A 25234-nucleotide genomic window follows, 5' to 3' on the forward strand; every position below is an offset into this window, starting at 1 on the left:
TAAGGATTGCCCCGACCCAGGTGTAGGACCTTGCACTTGGCCTTGTTGAACCTCATGAGGTTCACGCAGGGCACTTCTCCAGCTTGTCCAGCTCCCTCTGGATGACATCCCGTCCTATGGGCACGCTAAATGGTCACGCTAAAATTTCTGCTACTACTAGATTTAAACCTGTGACCTACAGAGAAGACTCTAATTCAGATCCTGTCATGTGACATTGTCTTTTTGGAAAAGTCCAACAAAGACACCAGCAATATGTGGTAAAACTGAGGATCTGTGCAGCTGAGGATGTCCCTCATGGAAAGTACCTCCCACCGGATTCTCCTTATTGATTCTAGGTAGAGAAATTTCAGGGGTAAGACTGGTTGAAGAGTAGGGAGCACAATCAGAGATCTGATGTACTATAAAAATACTTAGTGGATATTAAAAACTTGTGAAACTAAATTATAGGAATAATCGAACTGGCCAATGAAACCTAGCAGAATTTTCTTCTGGAAAGAATTATCAAACCCTATTCCCCAGAGCTGTATGTTTTACACCATCGCTGACTGTGATTTGTTTCCCTCACAACATTTAATTCCATACATTACAAGGACACTTTCCAATCACTCCACGCCATTAATTTTATTTAACAAAATTTAGTTTTGTTAACTTCTAACCACATAGTTTATATGTGCAAATCTATTTTCTAATTTTTTCTAAATTTTTTAAGCAACTGATATAAAATGTGTCTTTATATGGTTTTTTGTGTAGACTATTCCTGCAGTTCAAAAGCAGGTATCTGATTCATTGACTTCACTGCTGTACAAGAGAACATTTAGAAATAGGACCTAAATGCGTTAAGTATGTCTGCTGTAGACCGCTATTGATTAACAATTTGTTTTAATAAATGTGCACAGTGAATATTTTAAAAACCCACTGAAGTATTCTTACAAGCTCTACCATTCTTCAGAATACTGACATTTCAAATTATATTGCTTTCAGTCCAAAACTTTGATACTTGGACTCATCATCCAAGTACTCAATTACTGTACATGGCATCCAGTGCCTAGTTTTTGGAATCCAAGCCTACAATTTATGTCCAGTGCACTAAATCAGATTTTGGCTCAACCCCGTGCCCTGTACCTGGACAACTTTGAGGACAGCAAGAATACAATGCAGGCTTGTACAATTTTTTAGAAACTTGAGTGCTGATCATGAAAATAATTCTGAAATTCTAAAAAGCACCTTAGAAAAAAAAGATATTGGTGTTGATTTTGAATGAGCATTCCAGAATCTTCCACAGAACTACCCAGAATGGATAATTAGCTGAGCAATCTCAAAGACTGCCGAGCTGATACTGTGGAACTAGGGCCTTCATGAGAATTTTAATAGCACCAAAGTCTTAACTGCTTGATTCTTTTGAGAGTTCCAGTCACTGATACCCAAAGTTGTATTATTCCAGCCATTGACTTCTGGAAGTTTATGGAGAAATTTCCTGGACTATCTATAAATCTTATGGTAGTCTACATGGAATTAATTTTGGAAAACAGAATTTTTATTTGGCAGTTATTTAAAATTTAATCCTCAAGAAAATCTTCTTCTTCTGATGCCTATCACCTTCCAGTTTGTTGGAGTTCTTGGGCTCTTCACAGAAAATGTGGAGTTTCAATTGTATTGGAATTTGAGGCTGCTCAGCAAACACAAGACAGCTCTCTCTATTTCAGTGCCTCTTCAAGGACTATATTCCTGTTCAATTCAAAACAGGAGGGACATCTTGGGTATGAGCTATGTACATCCTTCAGTGGTTTGAAGCTAAACTAGAATCATGCACAGTACATTGCATGTACATTCCAGAAGCCAATTTCACCACTTTCTTTTGGCCTAGGTCATGACCATCAGACTGACAGCATTAGTAAGTGGAGTGTTCAAATCCCTCTTCAGCTGAATATATCCAGTCATTAGAGACATATGAAGTGGAAAAAGTTCACAAACATCATGTTTTGTTGAAATCTGGAACTACTTAGGCTGAAATTAGACAAACATGGACAATAACATACCCACTCTGCATGGAAAAAATGCCCTGCCCAAAGTACAGATATCTGTTCCATGGAGAGTTTCAACTGGGGTGCCAGTGTCTAATAAATCTCTTATATATCCTAGTTTTCTCATTATCTCTGTAACCTGCTAATTAGCAGTAGCAATATAGGCATATTTAACTATGCCAACTGATAAAATTCTCAGTGATAAAATTCAGTACTGCCAAAATACTATCCTGTCTGGTCACGGGAATGTGTCTATGACGTGAGCTATAAGCTACAGCTAGCCACATCTATAAATGTATTAATTAAAGTGAATTTTTGTCAAGTCATGTTATCACTCAGAAATTTATTCTGGCTTCAGAAATGTTAGTCTGAATTAAAAACCCACAAACCCACCTGGGCACTCTTCACATACCTAAGTTTCAGTATGTGTTAGACTACCCTCGAGGAACTCTGGTGTTCTAGATTTGCACCTTCTCTGACCAGGCAAACAGATATCCACACTGTGGATCACCCAGCAGATTAACTCTTCCAGTTGCTCAACTGTTAAGCATCACAATGCTTAGCACCTTTGGTGTTCTATCCCTAGTTACCAAAGAGCTGATCACATTACCTGATGCGGAAAAAAATATTTCCTATCAATTTTACATTATTTCATAAAGACAAAATTAAAGGTAGTTGTGAAACACAAGTTTCCTAATCTCATAACATTTAAACCATAATTATAACATTCTTTTTCCATCCCCTTTGTGAGTTCTTCTTATTGACTGCTCTTAGTTTGAGCACTAAAGACTATATTTTCAAAGTAGCCACAGATTAATCTCTTAATTTGTAATAGATATTCTGCTAGCTTCACATCTCATTAGGCCACTTCTATTTGACCAAAGTTTCATTATTGAGCATTTACCATTGTTTGGGCAATAGGACTGTACTTCTCCCATGCCTGGCTTTACATTGATATAAGCTGTTTCACAGGAGTGAAAAATAAAATTAATAATTCATAAAACTTATTCAATATTTTCCACAATCCTCTGGATTTTTAAGCTGTAATGCAAAATTCTGACTTCACCTCAGCTGGATTTTGCCTGAGAACAGTCTGGATTTTCTCTAATCCCTAAAAAACTGCTCTACTGAAAAAACAATTGGTTGGAAGCCGCTTGTGAAATCATTAATTTGACAAGTTCTATGATATTTTGAATAACTTATTTAATGGATTTTCTCTTCTTCATTATTTACTTGGGATCAATGACTTATGTGCAGAATGTGCAAACCTAAACACAAACAAGCCCCAACCATCTTATTGTCCAAACACACATTTTTTGGTTTTGGGTGTACACAGCCCCATCTATTGTAACCAATGATAATAGTGCCAGAATTTCAACCCATTAGGTGGGTCACGCATCCCATGGCATTGCTCATCTGGGTAACAGATGTAAGACAAACATGATATGCACATATCCTAAAGAAGGAAGAGTGAAACCAAGATGCGTGGTTAGAAGCCATTGTATTTAAACTACTATTTAAACTATATGAGAAAAATCCTGAAGTATCAACATTTAGCTGCATTCCAGACTGAACAAACTGAAGACCTTCCAAATTTTTTCCAAGAGGAGAACGTGAGCACATAACCCTTGTACAGGCAGCCAAATTTCAAACAGCCATTTCTTCAAGGTGCTTCTCTGAGACAGGAGACAAAAGTTAAAGCGCCTGTCGTGGGTGACAGTGCTAGCCACTGGACTTCTCGATTTTCCAAAATAGGAGAGTCTCTCACATTCTCTTAGTTTGACTACATATACCATTCTGGATCTCGGAAGTTTTTTGTAAAAAGTACAACATGTCCACAAGAGTTTTCTCCTCTAACAAAACAGCATTTTTAGACAGAGAACAGCATTTTTAGACAAAGAATGTTTTGCTTAAAAAATCTCAACCAGTACTCAGTCATTCCTCTTACAAGCTTATCTATGTATTTCTATTTCAGATAAGGAAAATAAAACTTTGAACCACAGATTTTTGTGATTCGCTGAAATATTGCACGGTGGAATGTATTTCATAGATCTGCATGCTTCTTTGCTCAAAAATAGTCCAATTTTCTGTGAAGACTGCCTTTTCCAGCACTTAAAACCATGCTCTGGCAGCAGCAATTTTTCACCTCATAAAACAAGATGTTCTAATATTTGAAAATGTTTTGGTGTAGCAAAAATTAAGTCCCTTGTTCCATCTTAAAAGTTCCTTGTAAAAAAAAAAACAAACCAAAAACCAAAACAAAACCCCCATGCTAATATGGCCCTGAAACCAACTGTAAAATAGTAACTCTAACATTGTATTTTAAAAATGAATATTTGATCTGATTTTGCTGACTCTGAAAGCAACGCACAGTCATACAAAGACCTTTCAAAAGGAATTTCGTTTGTTTGCTTCCCTTCTGGAGTTCTTGGCAGTTTTATTAGAACAAATGAATTACTGCTTTAAGGAAATAGTTGTTAAAGTCTCCTGACCTCTAATAAGAACTCCGTTTCATTTTCATCAAAATCAGCAGCAAACTGCCACAAATGGGAGCACATTGTGGGGGCAAAGAATCAGTAATTTTGAATTAATTATCAAGAAGAGAGGTGGAAATTCATACTACTGACTTTTGCACAATAAACTGGATAGCTAAATGAGAAGTTAGCTGTCCTTACTTAATCCACTGTCAACACAAAGTGGCATTATCCTTGGAACACAATTTAATGCATCTAGCTCTAAATCGCCATCTTTTTCTATTTACTGTACAGGTAATTAAAAGCTGAGTATGTATTTGGAATGTAAGATGTACCTACAATTAGGGAATATGAATGCTATTCAATTCCATCACGTAAAAGCACAGACTGATCAAAAAAAAAAAAAAGGAACTACTTGCCTTTATTATTAACTAAGTACTAAAAAAACTCTGTAATCAAAAAAGCAAAAATATTTATAAACAATAATGTGAACAAAGGTCTTCATAGAGAGTTTATACTGAATACTTGTATCTTAGAAACAATTTCTCATTGTATTGAGAAATTATCACAGCTTCTGTTTCATGAGTTGTTCTTGATATTTGTCAATTTTCTTCTATGCTGGAAGAAATAAATATATTTGCAAGATTTTATATGCGCACACACACACACACTTACACATATATATATCAGAACTGAGAGCCAAATCTTCACCAAATTTAAACCTGTATCAATGAAGTTCTATAAATTGATCAAAACATAGTTTATAGATAATAAAATTTCTGCACTGCATCATCTGATTTTCAACTTGTCAATAAACTAATTCTTTGCACAACAACTGGACGTAGGTGCTATGTCAATCAAATGCTTGTGATCTATAGGTGACATAGGAGGTTTTAATTTTTGATTTTGGTCAACAAGTGGCCAGCTAACACCCAACAGTGTCATTTGGTTCTTCCTGTGGGCAGCTTGTTTGTTTAACGCAATCCACATGAGACTAAATTTCTGTAGCAAAGTACACATTCAGTGGACCTAATTAAGCATTGTTTCCTTCTTCACCCTTTAATTCTCTTCCTTTGGGAAAACAGAATTTTTCTTTTCTTGCTGTTATTCTTTAATAGCCCAATTCTTACTACGTACTTAAAACCAGGAGTAACAGTATTGGAGTTGATTCAGTTATATAAGCATAAAAATCCAGTGAGAAAAAGGAACAATGAATTCCTTTTTTTCTATCCTGTCAGATGTGAACCATTATTTTTGTAAATCACAACAATACAGCTGTTAGTATGGAATACGCAACAAGAAAACAAGCAAATACTGCATAGCAGTTTAAGATATCGAAGTCTTTAAATAAGATCTAACATGAACGACCACCACCAACATATGATTTATTGATTATTACTCAGCACAGGACAGGCCTCAGTGGCAACTGCTTTCTATATTAAGCATTAGAAGGCAGCCCATGTGATATCTATTATAGAGGTGAGAGTTTGCATCTCTGTCCCCATTACCAAGAGGATCAACACCAGTTTTCCCAGAAACCTCCCTATGCATAAAGCTTTGGAGAAAGAATTGGAATTGATCCAGCAAACATCTTGCAAAACATACTATACTATGTACAAACCCCACAAAATGTAAACCAGACACTCATAGCTCTGCAATAATACCAGAGATTTCCAGATGGCAGGTAGCAAAAATGATGTCTGTAAACACATACCAGAAACTAAGGCTTTAAAACTATCATAGTTTTGGTTAATCCTGGGATGTCTAATGTGCATTTCAAATTTCAAAGGGATAATAACCTGTGCTCCTGTGGAGTTCCTGTCTCAGTTGTTAAGAGTCCTGCAAATAATGCAAATAAAATAAACCTTGTAGCTGCATGCAAATGACTACTACCTCCCATCATTTAAGTAACCATAAGTCATTCAGAAGTGCATCTGGACTGCCACTATGCATTGTCTTTTATAAGCTCCTTAAAGGGTCCTGCCATTTAGTTTCCTATTAAAGGTCTACTCCAATCTACAAGAATGCAATTGATAACTAAATAGGACTAGACCCTAGACCTCCAAAATTTAATACTAGGCTCTACCTTTAACCTTCACAGTGATTTAATCTAACACATTTTACTACAGAATTGGCACAGGCTAAAAATTACTTCCATGGTCAGTGACTACAGCTCAGCACACAGACAACAATTTATGAGACACAGTGATTCTTGACTGCTCTGGGTGATATGGCTACATCTTAACTGTGACATTGTACTTTGTGCCCTTATAGCACCTGAACTAAAAAGAGATGCTACAGAGAGCTGCAATAAAGATTCATTATCAAACATTTAGGAATTTGAGTTTTGTTGGATGAGAAATATTTACAAGAACTGTTTACAACGATTCAGATTTATATTTGTGCCAGATTTTTTCCCATGTACTTCTGAGTTTTACTGAGCTAGTGCTCATCATCAGTAAAAGATCAGACTCAGAGGAATCTGATTATAGTTTTAACTGCTTGATCCTTTGGGTGGAGAAGAACAGATTAATCTTTCCATCTTTTTTCTTATTTACTGAATACTATATTTAGCTGTGATGTTTAACAGCACAGTACAGTATCTTAATATGTAATAGAATAACATGGCAGATGAGGAAAAAAATAGGGTATGTGTTCCATATTACATTTTAAATAGACAAATTAATTTTCAGAATTTTGACTAATTTTGCAAACCTGTTAGGCACATTCTTAAGTCTGAGTATATATCATATGGTCAAATATTTTGCTGAGTCTGGTCTTGCATATGAAATTGAAATTAGTAGAAAATGAAAAGCTTTCAGAAGGAAACAACTTAAAAACAGAAAACCCAAGTCTTTGCAATGTACTTCATATTTGACTTCTTCATATTTAAGTTTTCAATTAACATGCCAAAGAGGTGGAGCTAAACCTAAATCCAAGTATTCATATTTCTTCTGATTTGGCTATTTAATTTCAGATTTTAAAATCAAAACTATCTTCAGTACATCAACCTTTTCCTGTCTCCTGATTAAACTACAAGGGTGCTAAACACAAATCACAGGGCACGTGGAATCTGATCAATATTACTGGACTATGCATCCAGGTAACAAGAATTCTTTCCAAGACATTAAGACCAGACAATATTTTAAGGTCTTTTCAACTTTTTTATCATTTAGTTCCCAGATGGATTCAGACTTTCAGTACACCACACAAGACCTGCAAAGATATTCTACACAGTTATCCCATGATTTCCAAAAGCATTTACAATACTTAGGAGCCTGAATCTTTAATTTCCAAACAAATTTCTGGTATGTTCACCTCACACAAAGGGTACATACACTTCTAAGACTATGCACTTGTGACAGAGCACTAGCACCCCAACCAGAAACGGTATTGCTGAATCATGGCAGAGATGTGATGCAATCAGAAATGGGGCAGGAAGGCAGGGCTTACTGGAGTTTTGCTACGCCTAAGTTATATTATTTAGAGCTGCCAAATAATGTACCTGCAGGAGTATGCTGCACCATGTTCCTGTGCCAGTCTGGCATCTCTACCATTCATACCACCACCTGGTACAGAAACGTATTTTAAACATCTCAGTTAATACCTTTTGAAAATGTTATCCCAAGCTAGAGATCTGCACAGCTTACTGCATATAGTCGTGGTAATTACACATGCAATTTGAGAACTTTTCCCACATTTGTGCCTGTTAAAAATGTTTAAAAGTGTCATAGTAAGATAGTCATTTGACAAAGAAGGAAAGTGAAACAACAAGCAATGCAGAATATATACTTCTAGATTAAATATCTGTCTATATTGATGAAAGTTTTACTTCTGCTACAATGCAAAGTTAAAAGAAGGCATCTTAATACAAGATCATTCAGACCTATCTGATATAAATTATCCTGTTGGAAGCAGATACTCCATGGATAAAGACGGTTTGTGTTTTTTTAAGAACCTTAGATACTTACTAGTTTTGGTTGTCATGCAGACCTGCTCCCTGAGAGGTTACTGTGACCCATCCATATTGATCTACATGCAGATAGGAATGAAGTGTTGACATTTTGTAAGTGCTTTTATGTTTTCACAGACAATATTTTTCATAGGAACCAGAATAAATTGGTTTGGTTAAATTTCCTCCTATTTTATCAGTTACAAAAGAGAGATTCATGCCTGCTGGAAGGGCTTTCTTTACAAATAAGGAGAGCTTGTGATTTATCCTTTAGCAAGAGCACTCAAAATGATTCATATGTGGTATGCTCACTGCCTTATGCTGCAGACAGAGAATAAAGAAGCTAAACACACAAATATAAGTTCAAAATGCATATAAAACTGTTCTTTCATTATTCTGACTACACAAGCAGCTGGCATAACTGTGCTCACATTCCACATCTACTGCAGGTACTTACTAATGTCCATCTGTGCACATGACAGATAATACAGTAACATTCAGCTTCCTAATGTGTTTGCAAACCAATCTCATGGACATTTTACATACATATTTGGATGCCCAAAGTATCTGCTCCAAAATGTTTAAAATTTAAAAACAGCATATGAAAATAATTTTGGAATATCACTTATCATTACTGGTATATAAAAATACATAATCCTTCAAGATATACAGGCTAATCCTTCCACTCATTTTAGCATTGGAAAAAACCTCATTTGAAGATGTCTTCTTCAAAAATAGAGCTACAAGCAGAACTAGAAACGAAGACATAGGTTTGTCACTAGGAGAAAATATCTAATAATGAAGCTCCTGAAGCACTGGAATAGAATGTCTGAGAATATTAGAGGATCTTCATCCATTTAGCTCAATTTAGGTTCATCTGAATGCTTTAACTCCCTGCTCCAACACATTTTGTGCCCTTAGTATTCTTCTCCCCAACTCATTTCTCAGTGGTGCTCAAATTAATGGGGAGAAAGGGATACCCCCATAGATATTATCATGGAAGATCAATGCTGTAAGGTGCTGAGCTGAGAATGGAAGACGTGTCTGGGAGAAGGTGATGAGAGGCAAGAGTGGAAATTCATTGATTAGCCCTACCTTTATCTGAAACTCCTTGATACATCCTGCACTCTGTTCCCAGCAACTCTGGCAATATATCATCCTCCCTTCCACGTCCAATATATTCTGTAGAGCTCAGCTTGAGAATCTCATAGACAAACATTTAGCAGAAACATCCCTGTAGCTGATCCCTACTTTTACCTCTCAAGATCTGTTCCAACCAAGCTTTAATACTATTCCTCTTTCATGAAATATAAAGCCAAATTGTGGCTAGTCAGTTTGTATAGAATATATTGGAAAATTCACAAGCTGCAAGTTTTGCCCCAACCCTAGTTTTCATAGGATACATGAAGAAGCACAATGTGGGCAAGACACTGTCATAATTCTGCAATAAAAATGACATATGGATTATTTACACTCCTAAATAAGAACAGAAGTGGATCTGTCTGCTGCTAGACAGACCATAGGCAGAATTAATAGCAATGTTTTAATTTTGTAACAGTGCTTCAATTTCTCTCTTTTATATACTTGAAATAAAATTCAAATACCAGATTAGAATTCCTTCTTGAATCCCTGCTCAATCCATGGAAAACTTGTTCAAGAAAATGCATTTCTCTATGCTACCCTATACAATTCACACAACAGGGAAGAAGCAATAAAGCAGGGACTTGCACCTTGCCCTTTTTTCTTATCACAGAGCAGATTACACATAACAAAAAGGACAGGGCTGCATCATAAAAGATGATGCCAAACAATTTATACTCTGTACCGATATTACAGAGTTGGGAGGAATTACATCTCAAGGCACAATCATTCTTGGAGCTTCCTTTGGAAATGAGCAACTCTGAAAAATGGTGGTGATTGGTTGCTAAACAGCAAGCTATTCCAAGAGCATTAGTCCTTGTAGCTTTTATAAGCCATTACATTCAATAAATAAGGTGTTAATAAACTGAAGGAGAATTTTACAGATTAAATACTACCCTTTCCATTTAAATACAGGGTTAAGTTAGCTTGATGGTTGGGCTGAGAATACCTGATTCAGGTGGGGAGGGTGGAGGCACAGAGCAAATAACTAATCTCTCAATCATCAGGCAGATCTGGATGAAAGCAACATCAAGGTACCTCTTCTCAGACGGCAAGACAGAGAGGAAGTTCACAAAATATTCCTGAAATACTAAGGATTTTCTTGTGTCTGGACCAGCATAACAGTGCACACTGCAAAGGTTCACAGGATTTCAGGCACTTTGGAGTACTGCACAGTCAGCAAAGCTTTTCTTTTTTTCTTTTTTTTTCCCTTTTTTTTAATATTTTAAAATATTAACAGACAAAGACCTGAAAATTCTGTTTCTGTTTTATACATTTCAGAAGGCATTTTTTAGGCTTTGTAGAATCAGATAACCAGCATACAGTAACGACAAAGCTGTTCTCTAATTTATACTAACTATTGTTTCATCTACCTGTTGAGGTCAGATAGAATACTGGCCCCTGGATACACGCCAGCAGCTCTCCACCACCACAATTATATATTGTGCAGTTTCATTGTCATTTGAGAAAACAGTGTATACTTCCAAAAGGATTTCAGAAGAGCAATGTGGGTTAAAACATTCCCTCCCCAATCCCACCACCCTGTTCATTCTCCACCCCAACACCTCCTCCTGCACACGCACAACTTCTCCCTTCTGTTTATTTTTGGTTTTAAACACTCTAAGCAAAAATTGACTTTGGCTGCTCTTCCTGAACTCTGAAGTGTTTGAGCAGATAAGATTCAGATAATACATTAGAAGAAAGTTTCATAGGTCCCTTTTCTCCTGGCAGGTAGTCACTAAGGCCAACTATTCACTGAGGTTTCTTTCCCCTGCAGCAGTATTTTTTCTGGCTTGTCTGCTTATCAAGCTAGGCCAGATTTGAAATTTTTACTCTATCTGACTTGGAAAAAGTATTTCAGCTGGAAGATACTTGTTTATATACAGTGCTGGGGAAATACAATGTGTAAATCTACCTACTGTCATCCCAAATGTGGTGTTAGTTTCTCAAGCAGTTTTATTGAGCCCTTCTTGGACTAAGCAAAAAGGAGTTGATGTAAGCTCCTCCTCCTTTATGGGAAATAAATTAAGAGTGATAAAACTCATGCACTGCAAAAGAAATAAGATACGCCTCCAGAAATAACTGGTCTTTAGAGGACAATACGAAAATAGTCACACTTGTTTCAATGAAATACTGGTTTAAACGGACACTTATTTTCTTATCACTATTTTTTCCACTTAGAGGCCTACCTGAAACTAAAAGGCTCTCATTCTACTCCTAGGTAAAAAGAATTTCAGGGGACTCTTTCCACATAAGGCATTTTCTGCCACTACAGTGATCTTACTTATGGGTGGTTTTTTTGTCATAAATATTAAGCTCAACATTGAGCTGTGCTCAGAACTCTATCTGTACTCGTCAGGGCCCGTACTAAGTCTGTGTGCCACCAGAAGATGGCATATGGAAGTAGCTCCAAACAGAATCATTTAAAATATGACCTTATCTTAATTTAAAACACAGTTTACTGTGAACCACTGATATCCTAGATTTAGCTGTGGTGTCTCAAGATGAAGTCTTTAGTGGCAATACTGGCTTATGGTATTGATATTTGTCCTTTGTAATCTTCCTGCCCCAGCATCAATGTATTCTGATGTTCTAGAAAAATTGTTTGTGTAGCCATGTGGTTCACTACACTGGAGACCTGATCTTGCTTAAAACTAACCCAGAAGAAAACCTAGTATTTTTTTTTTTAAGTAGATATGTTCCCAGCTCCATTTCCAAATGCAGCTGCATAAATAGTTGGGCTGGCACAATTGAAGGGGTGGTATACCACAGAAACCAGCAGCAGGTGGCAAAGGAGGTGAGGCTAGGTCAATACTGCTGCCAAACACCTTGCCTTTGGATACACAGCCTCAAGTCTAGTCAGCAGTTCATGTATATAATTCACTTAGCTTCAAACTAAGTGTAATGGCAGCAAGGAACTCAGAGCAGACTGCAAAACCCTACAGGAAACTCAGGTAAATTTGCAACTGGCTTGCTTGCATTGAATGCGCCATGCTATGGTCATAGTGATACCAATGACATAACTGTCTCAATATTAAACTAACAGTGTATCCATAACTCAAATTTAAGCTAATGCTTCCTTGCATATGTAAAAACAGCAGCCACAACTTTGAATGAACTGCAGACATTCCCTTGAACACTTGTGTCTTCAACTTGAGTTGAAAAATATTTATGCTTGCAAGACTACAGGTCTGCAGACTTAAACACTCACCCATTCTGTAGCCCTAGGATACACAGGTGAAGGCGATTCCAAACTCAGGTATGCCATATCCGCTGTAAGGAAAAAGGATTATTTAAAGAAAGGGTTGCTGAAAACACTCATTAATATAAAACATTGCATAAAGCATAAAACAATGAGTGAAAGCCTTGGGGTAAAATATCCTATAATCATAAAACATACCCATAACAACTTTTAGAGAGCACACAGTACCTGAGTCCCAAATGACAGAATCAACTGCATTTTGAAATCTTTATTTAGAAAACTAAGCAACCTGGCAACATTTCAACATAGGCTTTCTAAAATCTAATGCTGTGAAACTAAAGCCAGCTCTTCAAGTGTAATTTTATTTTATTAACATCATGTTAGCCATTAAAAAGTCTTTCCAGTAACTATTTCCTATTTGTTGCTGCTTGACCTAAAATTCTTATAAGTAAAATTATTCAGAGCTGTGATTACTATGCACAGTAAGGACTATAGTGCCATCCAATGGTAAGATGGTCTTTAGAAGCTATGACTTCCTTACAAATTTCTACCTCTAGCTGCTTCTGCCACAGCATGACATTAACCTTAAACACATTCTGCAAAACTCATGAAGGCTGAAAAATATCAGAAGCAGCAAAAGGTGCACATGCATGCACATATGTTGTACGCTTCCCCCATAGGCACATTTTGTCACACCATCACTGATGGCTGAAACTTCAATGTACAGATAATAGGTAGATATCCCTTCTTTCCTTTTCACACAGAATTCCGACAGATTATTTCTTAAGGCTAGTTTAGTATAAATTGATGTACTTTGCAAAAAAAAAGTTATTCTTACACTCTTTTAACAGAGGCAGTAAGCAGTTTTTGGTATCCCGCTCCTGCTGACAGTGTTCTGGTTACCCAATCCCAGAGGAGGACTTCTGTTTCCTAATAGCTAAAGAATAAGCCTGATGGCTACCATAGCAACTATGTCATGAAGAGACCCCTATCTTGCCACTGCATAGAACAGATTTTGCCTATTTGCAACTTTCTTCATGAGTTGCTTTGAACTATGGAGGATGAAGAGAGGATATGAAATGTATGTTTGAGTTTGGACAAGCGCCTTCCTTTTTTATGAAGTGGAATAAGTAACAAGATCCAACCCTTTCTTATGGATTCTCATTTTCTTTTCAAGTGCCAGGTTCTAATGGACAATTTACCAACTAAAAACTCTGAATCAGAGCATATTGGGATGAAAAAGCAATGTGCCTCAGGTTAGACAGGTTGGAATTATTTTGGGGAGGGACTGCCTTCCTCTCTAAAGTGCAAGAAGGATTGTGTCCTGAGATCACAGAACATTTTCAGTTACTAATCCTCCATCATTATAAGGATCTAAGTCACAAGTAATGCTTTTAATCTCTTCTGTTTTTTTCCTGCAATGCTTTGCAGATTTTGCAACTTTTAGTATTTTGTAAGGTAGATCGTAAATTTCATATAGGCTGTTAGGAAATGTTTTGCTGCTCTGGATCTGTGTGGAGAGTGCAATTTGAGGACTAAATATCTATTAAATGGTTGCACACATTTGTAGGGCACATGTCTCTATGATCCAAGTGGCCCTTTTTCAGCCCATATTCTTGAATGGAATATATTTAAGACCTTCGATTCTACTGGGACAGGCATCCAAAAGCGTGGAGCCTGCTGAGTCCGATTCAGCATTAGGGTAAACAGGTATTGCCCCCTTTGGCTTCAACTAAAATTATAACTCCAGAGATTAATTTACCCTCTTTACGTTGCAAGCCAGGACTGGAAATGTCATGAAAACAGACCTTCTCATAAAAATTCCAATCCAGACATTCCTATTCTATTCTATCCCAATCATCACTAGATTGTGGTGTAAGATTTTTTTAAAAAAATTTGTACTGCTTCCTATCAAGAAAGAAATATTTCAGAAGTCACTGAAAAAAATCTTTCAAAACAAGCCAAACTATGCAAGGGTCAATTTTCCCTGCAGAAGCATTTTAGACTGAAATATTTTGCCAGTGGAAAAGTGCATCTTCACAATGAGGAATGGAAAGGAACAGTGTAAAAAGTTAAATGACTCAACTCTTTATAAACCTCCATCAACACTTACAGCAAAGTTTTCAAAAATACACTAACAGCTTTAAGGCCCTATACTGAAGGAAAATAAAACAGAACTTTAATTATTACTTGATTAAATGGGTCAAGGATGGTCTTTTCATCCTGCTTTCATGCAGACCCTAATTTAGAAAGGGACAGTCTATGCATGAGACCATCTATGCATGAGACCCTATAGCACTGCTGCAACAATAATTTTGTGCTAAATTTTGTACTTTTCATAAAATGAAAAATGATGGTCATAGTTTCCATACAGAAGACAGCAATTGCTCTAGTACTTGTTTTGGAGCCGAGAAATGAGTAGTTATGACATGCAGCACTGCTGCAGCCTTCCGCAAGTACATCGGCCCACAGTTTAGATGCCACATGTACTCAGATTCTAACTTTCAGCCTCATCCTTGGAAAATCAGAGGCACTGCAATGAGTAATACAGGATATTGATATAATTATCATTACAGAAAACAGTTCATTTCAAAGAGGAAGACATTTGTTTGATTACATGAGCAGCTCTGCTCCTACCCAGTTGTGTACAGTAATGCTTCCAAAAGGAGACGCTGACGGAGTGAACAATTTATGTCTTAACTTCACACGGTATTAACTATGGAAAAGAGTGACACCAAGCGGCTACTTTTAATGGTGCATACATTTCTTGTTGCTACAGGTAATTTTCTCTCTCAATAGCCTCTTTATTAGAGATCATTTTGGGGCCCAGTTAAATTACTAAGGTTTGAGAAGAGGTCAGAGTCATGCAATGAGTTAGGCTGAGGTGAGCGGCTACTGAGCTCCATGTCAACGTGTGAATCATGTTATGACATGATGAAGTTATCACTTCGAAACTCAAGATGAGGCTGACCCACGGTTACAACATACAGACACCCCGATGACAAATTTAGCACAAATATGTGGCATACGAGATACAACACAGTGACCTTTCTCAGCTCTGAAAACGCAGGTGCGAGACGCGGCAGGTAAAGCACTTCAGTGGTAGATGGCGCCATCCTAAACGTTAACACAAGCGTGACGTCACTTCCCTAACCCACACTGTGAGAACGTGACTCTAGCTCCTTACAAAATCGGCATTGCTTTTAAATCCAGTTTTGATCTTTAATGTGCCATCAGAAATATTTTTTATCTATTTGCATCTCCTTTTCAGCACTATTATCTATCCTCATTTTCCACTCTGCAGCTTCTTTTGTTCCTGATCCAGCTGAATTCCTGTATCAGGTTGGTCCCAACCATGGTGTAAAACCGTCCAGTTCCGGTCAGGCTCCCCATGAGGCTGCCTCTACACACCAGCTAAAGTCAAACCAACCCCTGATAGCTGCTACTGCTCTCTAGCCGATTAGTCAACAACGGGTCTAGCAAACCAGGCCACTTCCACGTTGGCCCCCTTTCCCAGCCACCCATGAAGATGCTGATTCTCTCTGTAGGACTGGGTATCTGAAGTGCGTGAACCCATCCGCCATTCTTCTCCATTGCCGCACTCTTCTCCTTCCACCAAGAACTTTGTTTTGCATTGCACTGCATCCGTCGCCTAAGATGCTTCATTGCAGCAGAACTTCAGTGATTCTGTAGCATTTAGGATTGAAGGCCATCTCTCATAATCTCAGTCCTGAAGTACTTTGGAGCAAGAATTTTCAATATCTGTATATCAGATGAAATTTTCTGTTGCACTGACAAACTGCAGTTTTGTTTCTCACACTCTTGTACTCCCTCTATCCTCAGTTTATCTCCTCTTTAGCACAAAGTCCGGCCTCTAGGGTATCACCTGTTCTCATTAGGAGACAAGGTCAAGTGGACCACGTACTTCACATAGATTAGAACTCACAGGAGGGATTACTCTGTAGTGAAGTGATGCCACCTCTCCCAACATGTTTCGGAAAGAAACTGTCCTCATTAAAAAGATGTCATTCTCCCCAACAGATTCAATATTAAGCCATAATAAAGAAATCTTTCTTCCCTATAGTTTAACACACTCGTGTGTGAATATTTTTATGTCTCTTTCTCTAACTATGAATGAACACAGAAAGAAGCCAAGATCAGGAATCATTTTTCTGGAGCACTGCAGATCCAAGGTGGCTATATACAACTAGATCTCTCACTAGACATATATCCATTAAAACCTTTTATACTCACATTCTCATCCCTTGATCTGAAGGAGCTGTTAGGAAACAACTTGAAGCATCTTTGCTTCTAAATGCAAAAGGTATTAGTCACTGCAGAAACAGATACTTATCCTGCTTCCTGGTCTTTCAGAAAGAGCAAAATTCTAACTAGTTCCTATATGACTTCCACATCACAGGGAGCTTCACTGTCCATTGAGCCAGAGAATTTTAGGATCCTCCATCCTTTTCTTTTTGGGCACTTACATAGTACTGCAAGATAAGGACACCAGCAGGAATTCCAGAAGAAACACTGGAATATTTCTTCCCACCATCCTACCCTGTATAGTTTTCTAGGAATTTAGTACCAACCCACTATGCAAACACTTTTGAGCCTTTTTTTTTTTTTAACTGAGATTCATTGATTAATTCAACTTTTCTTTTGGCCTTCTCTGTGGTGAGATTTTTGGTAAGAGTTTATTTTAGTATCCTCTTCCCAGCAAATCCTTGTTCTTTTATCTTGGTATAAAGAGACAGGCATTAGGAAAGCCAGATACAAGGGTTACAAGCCCCAGGGTTACAAGCCACTGAAGCTCGACACTCTGATTCTACCACTGTCCCAGTCACAATAGCCAAGTCATTTCATTGCGTCTTCTCTGATAAATTGTGAATGGTTTCTGACACTGGCATCCTAGCACAGTGTCCCTGTGCAGTGCCTAGTACAATATGAATCCTTTGCTAGATTACAAGGTCTCTTAGGTCACCAGCCTAAACCTTTGAGTCTAAAATTCTCTACCTGAACTCTTAGCATGCACAAAATCCCCTCAGTTTTGACACAATTGCATAAATCAGCATTTCTCTTTAGTCTAAGCCCCCAGCTCACAAATAGGTTCTCCGCACTTACATTCCTGGAGAAACCTGGTCCCGAAGACATACTCAAAGCACCAGCAGACCACATTCTGAAAACAAAGAAAGGAGCTGTGGATGGGATCACCTTTCAACTAATACCTCAGTGGTTAGATCTCTTACTACACCGGGATGTGGCAGACCTGTGTTCAACTCTTGGCTCTGCCTGAGGGAAACACATCTTTCACATCTCAGCAGTGCCCTAACCACGAGGTCACGGAGGCTTGTGTGGAGATCTTTCACAGATCTTTTGCACAGACATTCACCACCAGCAGGACTAGAATCTGACTGTCCTTTCTGATGAGTTCCCTAAGAATTGGGCTATAGTAATTTTGTCGTTAACCCATGTTCCTTATAACATTTTCTCTCTATTAAAAAAGTGACCTGGCTTGTGCATCTCACTCCCAAAGGTGGTTCAGATCTGTGAATTCGGAGGTACATACTTCCCTGAATCCTTGACTTAGAAGCCTAAGCCTCTCAGAAGTATATGAACTAAAATATTTAATAGTTCCCTATTTCTGCTACTTCCTATTGTAGTCTCTCATCCTGAGTCTCCGCTAGCTTGCTGTCTTTTGTAAGTCCCACTCTTAACCGCTTACCTCTTCAATGAGCTTTAAAGTTAGGTGAGCCTGAATATTAATTTGTGTATGTAACCTTAGTATTAAAAAATTACAAGCTAATGTACATTTTTGCCAAAGAAATCATACCAAATTAGAATATACCAGGCTTGATCCTGATCTTGCATACAATAATATAAATCAAGAATAATTTTATCACGTTAAAACTGATGCTAACATCAGAACAAAATCAGAAGCAAAAGTCTATTTACGCCATATGACAATGTCCAATTGCACTGGATTTTGCTCATGAACTTACAGGTACTTCAAAATAACCAAGGTATAACGCATGAATCATTAAGAGCCTTGTGTGATGTAATATTAGTGAGAGGAAAATCAAGACAGAAGTGAACTTTCCACAGTAACAATCCTGAATGTTTAACTACAACAAAAGAGAAAATCAGAACAAGGAATGGCTAAGATGTAACACCAAAAGGACACACAGAGGATCCAAGTCTGAGATCTGCTTCACACAAGATTACATTTCTGCAAAATAGAGATACAAATATGTAAAGTGCAATAATAGCATTGAGTGTGTTGAATGTGAATGACAAACTTCCCAGTTGTACACTGGAGATGCAGCCTGCTAGAAACTATGAAGTTGCATTCAAAAATCAAACAGTGAAGGAACAACATGTATCATATTTGCAGACACTTTAATGGAGATTTATGACATTGGCTTTTTAAACTAGGTCATCTCAAAATGCTGAATATTGTTAGCAGAAAGGCAAATTAAATACTTTAACATGATTAGACTGAATAAGTCATTTTATGAGTTTCAAATGAATTAAAAATCCAGAGTTAGTTGCATTGTTCTGCTAATGTTCATTTTTAAACTCAAGGCCAGGCTGTTTCACATTGTGTTGTTGGTAGCTAGAGCCTAGTGTATATTACAGGATGAATAAAAATTACTACAAACCCCTACAACTGTTACAAAGAAAAAGGTGGGGTGCTCTCTCCCTCTCAGCACAAGGAATTCCAGAATTCTCACCTTCGGAATGCACTTGATGGTTCCATAAAGGGGCCTATGTGTCCTTTACATTGCTGGAGCACCACAAGGTGCCAAAGAGATGAAGCTTATTATTTGTCATAAACTAGTATGTAACTGCATATTATAAGGGTCTCAGTTTTTTAGCTATGGATGTTGCTGCATGTACTATTGCTGAAATTGTATGTAAAAACAAAGCCAAAAGAATTCAATAGCATATGCACCAATTAGCTGTGCTTTTCTGAAGTAGGAGTCACAATGTGTATCACTCCTTCAAATTGTTTCTTACGTCTTTTATATAGGCATATATAGGTAAAAGCAAATATTTATAACGTAGTCTATCCCCTCCAAAATTTCCAGTTGTTTAATAAAATCATTCTTGAACCAGACCGACACATTTTAAAATCCACACATATCGCAACTGTGATAGACAGAGATTTATGAAGAACTGTAAGTTACACTGGCAATTTTTATAATCTCTTCTTTTCTGGGTTATGCTGTGAAATCTTCAGCTGAATATCAATTTGTTCAGGGCAATATAAGAGTTTTTGTCATTCAAGGCAATTATTTCTGTGACAACACTACACACTTAGCAGAATATATTGCTGATGAATCATTGACTGAAGAACTTGTGCTGATTTTATTTATTATGCCCATTCAGGTGACATAAGCATAAAAGAGTGTATGCTATCTTCCTTTATAATGCACTGCTGTAATTCAGTTGCATTTAGCTGTAGCATCACAAGCTTTGACCTCTTGTAGGTAGGATCAGGTTTATGCCTGCATGAATAATGGCCGTCCACAGGAACTGCTCTTTGGTGACATTATAAAGACTCATCTCTCAGTATGGAATCACTGAAACACAGTAAGACTCCCCACATACGTTTATAATTCGTGATACTGAAATAACAGGGAAAGGGGAAAGCAGCGAAGTCGTTAAATTTGTCTTTATGTCCCCAGGTCCAGTAGGTTAAAAATTCACCACCTGGACACAAGATAAGGATACCACCTCAGAGCAGCCAGACTGGTAGAGAAGATGCAGTCCCTCATCCATTGCTTTTAGAAATACGGAAGCAGGTCTCAATAGGTAGAAACCCTTTCATCCATGGGACTAATACTGCATCTGCCTAGTTCCAAAAATCAGGTCAAGAGAAAGCCCATACAGTAAGAAAGGCAAAAAATCTTTTTAATACCATCTGCTAATGCCTCTATGCTACATGCAGCAGCTGACTAGAGAATAATGTTTCATTGTTTACCTAGGTTAAGTTGTGTATCCTATTAAGACACTTTCGACAGCTTGCCTTTACTGTGGGTGTTACTATTATCCCTCCCCCAAAATTCTGAGGCCCTCAGCTCACATCTCTGACTAGTCCTCTCTTCTCAGAGAGCATCCATTTGCACTTAAGTAGCTTAATAAGCGAGTCTTGAACAGGGTGGCATTCTGGGGCTGAACACGGAAAGGGAGCCTCTTCCAAAGACTGCACGGTAGAATGATTAGGAAAAGCAATGGAAAAGCTTCCTCTAGCAGGAACAGCTAAGTGGTGCAAGGGCTGCAGCTAAGCTATGAAATACTTCTGTCTTCCGTGACATTGATACATCTTGCCTGTTGAGAACTCTACAACTCTCACTGCCTTCAATCCATGCTGTGCTTAGGGTATTTATAATTGAATTCACTCATGAAAAATGTTGATCCTACAAACCCACTCTCACAACCTTATTTTGTGTCAGCATTTGTGCTGCAGAGATACCAGGTACGCCAAGCCTGCACCAGCCCTCAGTAGCAGCGTGCTCTAAAAGGCCGAGAAACATTAATCTAACAAGCAGAAGCTGGCTGACATGAGGAGTAAAATGACTTGCTTTGGAAACGAAGTGTGGTCTAGCATTATACATGGGATAACTACGTCTGTATGTTTGGAACATCTGTTCTTGAAGCTCAGGAAGAAAGACGTTGGCTCTCTAATATGAAATATGTATGCTAAAACTTCATTTGGCATTGCCTTATGAAAAGGGTGGGACAGAATGATAAATGTTTACCTCCTGGGGTAGGACTATAGCACCTTGACAGTAATGGCCATGTCAGAGTAGTAATCCAAGAGCCGAGGACAGATGATCAAACTCCATTCGGAGCTAGTCACATCACACTTTCCTTTAAATCAAAGTGTATGGGACAACTGACAGAAATACATTTCATTCTGCAGACTGTGTAAGAACGAAAAATAAACTCTCCATCTCCTGACTACAGTGAGAGAGAATACAGTTGTCTTGCCCATCTCTGAAGTGAGCAAATGCACATACATCCAAGTACCCTGCACTGCCAGATCAGGCACCTGCTGCCAGACCGCCGTTTGCCTTACAGCCCTTCCTCTGCGATCAGATGGCCGCCTGAGAATTTTTAAAAATTTCTGACCTTCTTGCCGCAGACGAAGAGCTTGAAAACATGATTCAAGCACTCCCTCGCGGCTCAGAAACCAGAAGACGACAGCCTGGGGCCCGCAGACCTACAGCCAATGGCTCCGCCTGCTGTTTCCCCAGCCAGATCCCGTTGCCGAGCACGAGCCGGGACTCCCCACTGCCACCTCCAACCTGCGGCCCCTCAGCCCTGCCGGGGCCGCCCTACCTGTCAGTGCGGCCCCGGGCGGGACGGCCGGGGTGGCGGCGCGGGTGCTGAGGGGGAGGAGGCACCCGAGCCCGCCCCGTTTGCCGCCGACAGCAGCTCTCTGCCGGACCGTCACCCCAGGGGGCCGAGGGGATGGCAGCACCCCGCGCCCCGGGGGGAGGAAGGCGCTGCTTCCCCTGCCTGAGACGGGCGGGCAGCGGCCGCCACAGCCCCTCCACAGGGCGCTCGCGCCCGCAGCGACCGTTACAGACCGTTGGCGCCGCGCGCCTCCCGCGCGCCCCTGCTCCCACCGCCCCGGACGTCGCGTCGCCGGGGCGGGCTGCGTAGTTCCGGCGGGGAGAAGGGAGGGGTGACATGCAGAGCAGGCAGCCGCGGCCTCGGGAGCAGCTGGAGCCGGAGCTGCCGGAGCGGCGGGCGGGAGCGGCGCTGGGGGGCCAGGCCTGGCGTGGCGTCCCCACCATGGAGATCGAGAAGGAGTTCCACCGGCTCGATCAGGCCGCCAGCTGGGCCGCCATCTACCAGGTGAGGGGCAGCCGCCCGGCCCGGCTCTGCCCCCAGCCCCGGCGCTGAGGGGGGGAGCGCTCCTTCCCTTACCCTCTCTCTGCTGCCGCCTGGTTCTGCCCCCCCACCCCCGCGGCGTGTGTGTGCCCCAGCTGCCGAGGGCCTGCGGGGGGAGCGCTGCCCTGCGCCTCCCCTCTCCCGGGGTCGGAGCTTTCCCTTCCCTCTTCCCCGCTTCCCTCCCGCAACAAGCTGCGGGCTGGCCCGCCGCTGCGCTCTGCCCTCCTTCCCCTTTCGCCCGGCGCTGAGGGGGCAGAGGGAGGCCCCGCTCTGCCCCCCCGAGGGAGCGCCTCTACCCCGTGGAGCAGAGCCCCTCACCTCTTCCTCCCCAGGGCTCGCGCGGGCGGGGGCTGCCGGGGGACCCCGCTCCGCTCCGCGGCGGGGCGGAGGCGTCCTGGGGCGCTCCCGTGCCTCGGCGGGTCTGCCCGGGCAGGAGCGGGGCAGCACCCCCGCTCTGCCGAGCGAGCCGGGAAGGAGTTTCCTCTGCGGGATCCCTCAGTCACGCTCGTGTTCTCGCTTCAGGTTCCACTTGGAGCTAAGCGTGGACATAAATTCTCAGTCACCTTTTAAAACTGCCCCCTCCTAACGTTAAGGGAGTAAATCCAAGTATCGTATTTGTGGTGGGTTTTTTTTAACAGAAGAACAGTGATGGGCAGCATTGCATGCACCTAGCTTTTCAGTCACTTTAATAATAGAGCAGAGCCTGAAAACAGCTTGTTAGTAATACTTGTGCAATTGTCTGGTACTATTCTTTATTATTTCGTTTACTATATTCAATTTTTTTGTGACATTGTTAAAAACCTGTGTGGCAAACGTGAATGCTTGTAAGAATATTTGCTGACTGGATCCAGCTTCACACATACAAGCAACAGAAATTAGGGCTTTTCTCTTTAAAAAGTTCTTTGCACATTTTTCCAAAAAGAAGTTTAAGAGAAGATTAAGTACATGAATGGTTGGGCAGATGTGTTCATTCAGATCAGGCAGCATTACTGTAAAATCCATTTGAATGTTTAAGCTGGTATATTGCCTAAACTAATGAGTTTTAAGTTCAAATTTGCAACATAGAAGTTGGGCTTTGCTTCACTTTCACTATGAATTTCTCTGGCAACAGACATTTACAAGAAGGAGTGGAGTTTTATAAAAGTGAAATAAATGAACTCCAGTTTCAGAATCACAGCAGGCAAGGTTTAAAAGTAGTAGCTTGCAGGATGAACATCTCCAGTTGTTTGACAATTAGAGAATAAGCATGAAATTTTGAGCGTGCTTTTCAGAAGGTCCATTTTTTGTTAGAGTATTTAATTTCCTGCAGAGTTTTGGTGCTTGCTAACTGTATCAGTTGAAAGTCATATGCATATATGACGTTATGTTTTTGCTAAACTGTTCTTGACGATTTGGTATGTTCCAGGCTTAGTGCTCAGGAAATTATTAATATAGGTCTGTAATGGAGGTGGTATATTTCTAAGGGTACAATTTAATTACAGAATTGAAATGTATACGGAGAATGAGGGACTGTAGCATATTTTCAATGTGGGATCAGCATTCAGTGATATTTTTGTCCTACTTTCTTTGAATGCTGTGACTCAATAGCCTGCTCAGACTGTGGCACAGCACGAGGTTTGATTCAGGACTAAAATACAACTCAAAAACAAAAAAAAGACTAAAGTGATTCTTTGATATGCATCCAACTATTGACAAGCACAAGAGGTGGGGTTTTTGCTTGTTTTTGTTTTTTTTTTTTTTTTTTTTCTTGAGATTGACTAGTAAGTATGTACATGTATGTCATGTAACTCAGTTTCTCAACCGCATCCTGCTTTTAAATATCAGCTGTTGAAAATGACATCTTGGCAGATCATGTACATCTGGAAGAACAATATAATTCACTATAATCTGTGCTTTTGATGTTTGGGCTGTGACGTTAACAATGCAGTTTTCCTGCAAGTACCAATCTTTGCCTGAAGAATGGAGTAAGTAGAATAATGTATGTTATTGGTGCAGAAAAAAGTCTTCCCCCAAGTTAATTGTACCACAGGCTTCTAGTATCCAGGTGTTATGATTGTAACTGCTAAAATCCAAAAGTGTTCACCAGTATTCTGAGTGAAGCATAATGCAATTTATTAACAGTCACTTCCTCTTGTTTCTTGGCTAAATCTATTATCTAGAGATACAGAACTGCACGGCATCTAGGGCAGGAGTTATGAATACTACAGGGAGGTGAAGCTAATTGGAAGGATGGCTACAAGGGGATTTGTCTGGGTGCCACATGACTTTGAAGGGTTAAAATTTTCCAAGCTTCTTTTTTTTGGACAAGGGGAAGCAATGTTCAGCTATGATAATAGTAGAGTTGTGAAAGAATAAAATTGAGTTTGTTGGGTTTTTTTAAGCATAAATAATCACAGGATGGAGACAAAAACATTTCAAAATGAAGACCTTGTGTAGGTCATTTTGTGACAATCATGTCTTGGGCACTGCGTGTGTAGTGGAACTATTCTCTGCTGTAGCTGGTCAAAACAGGTTGAACACTGATGAAGTTCTCCATGTT

At 39.6% G+C, this 25234-nt stretch overlaps 1 protein-coding gene and 1 long non-coding RNA gene across 3 annotated transcripts in view; one reads left to right on the forward strand and one right to left on the reverse strand.

The window, feature by feature from the left end:
• Window positions 1-8026: 8026 nt before the first annotated feature.
• On the reverse strand, window positions 8027-22437 carry LOC142416901 (uncharacterized). 2 transcript variants are annotated; one of them, XR_012777845.1, is made up of 4 exons: window positions 22138-22437; window positions 12799-12860; window positions 8467-8527; window positions 8027-8064 (listed from the first exon to the last, which is right to left on the reverse strand). It is a non-coding gene; the product is annotated as an uncharacterized LOC142416901 (long non-coding RNA). The 2 variants fall into 2 exon arrangements; XR_012777846.1 differs by lacking the exon at window positions 22138-22437 and adding an exon at window positions 15407-15534.
• The window catches only part of PTPN1 (protein tyrosine phosphatase non-receptor type 1), a 49763-nt gene continuing 46875 nt past the window's right edge, over window positions 22347-25234 (forward strand). Inside the window, exon 1 of the mRNA XM_075517024.1 lies at window positions 22347-22659. Within this exon, the coding sequence (XP_075373139.1) occupies window positions 22492-22659 (168 nt within the window). The 5' untranslated portion in view covers window positions 22347-22491. The remainder of the gene's footprint in view (window positions 22660-25234) is intronic.

Source organism: Mycteria americana, chromosome 14, assembly GCF_035582795.1.
Source record: "Mycteria americana isolate JAX WOST 10 ecotype Jacksonville Zoo and Gardens chromosome 14, USCA_MyAme_1.0, whole genome shotgun sequence".
NCBI lineage: Eukaryota > Metazoa > Chordata > Aves > Ciconiiformes > Ciconiidae > Mycteria > Mycteria americana.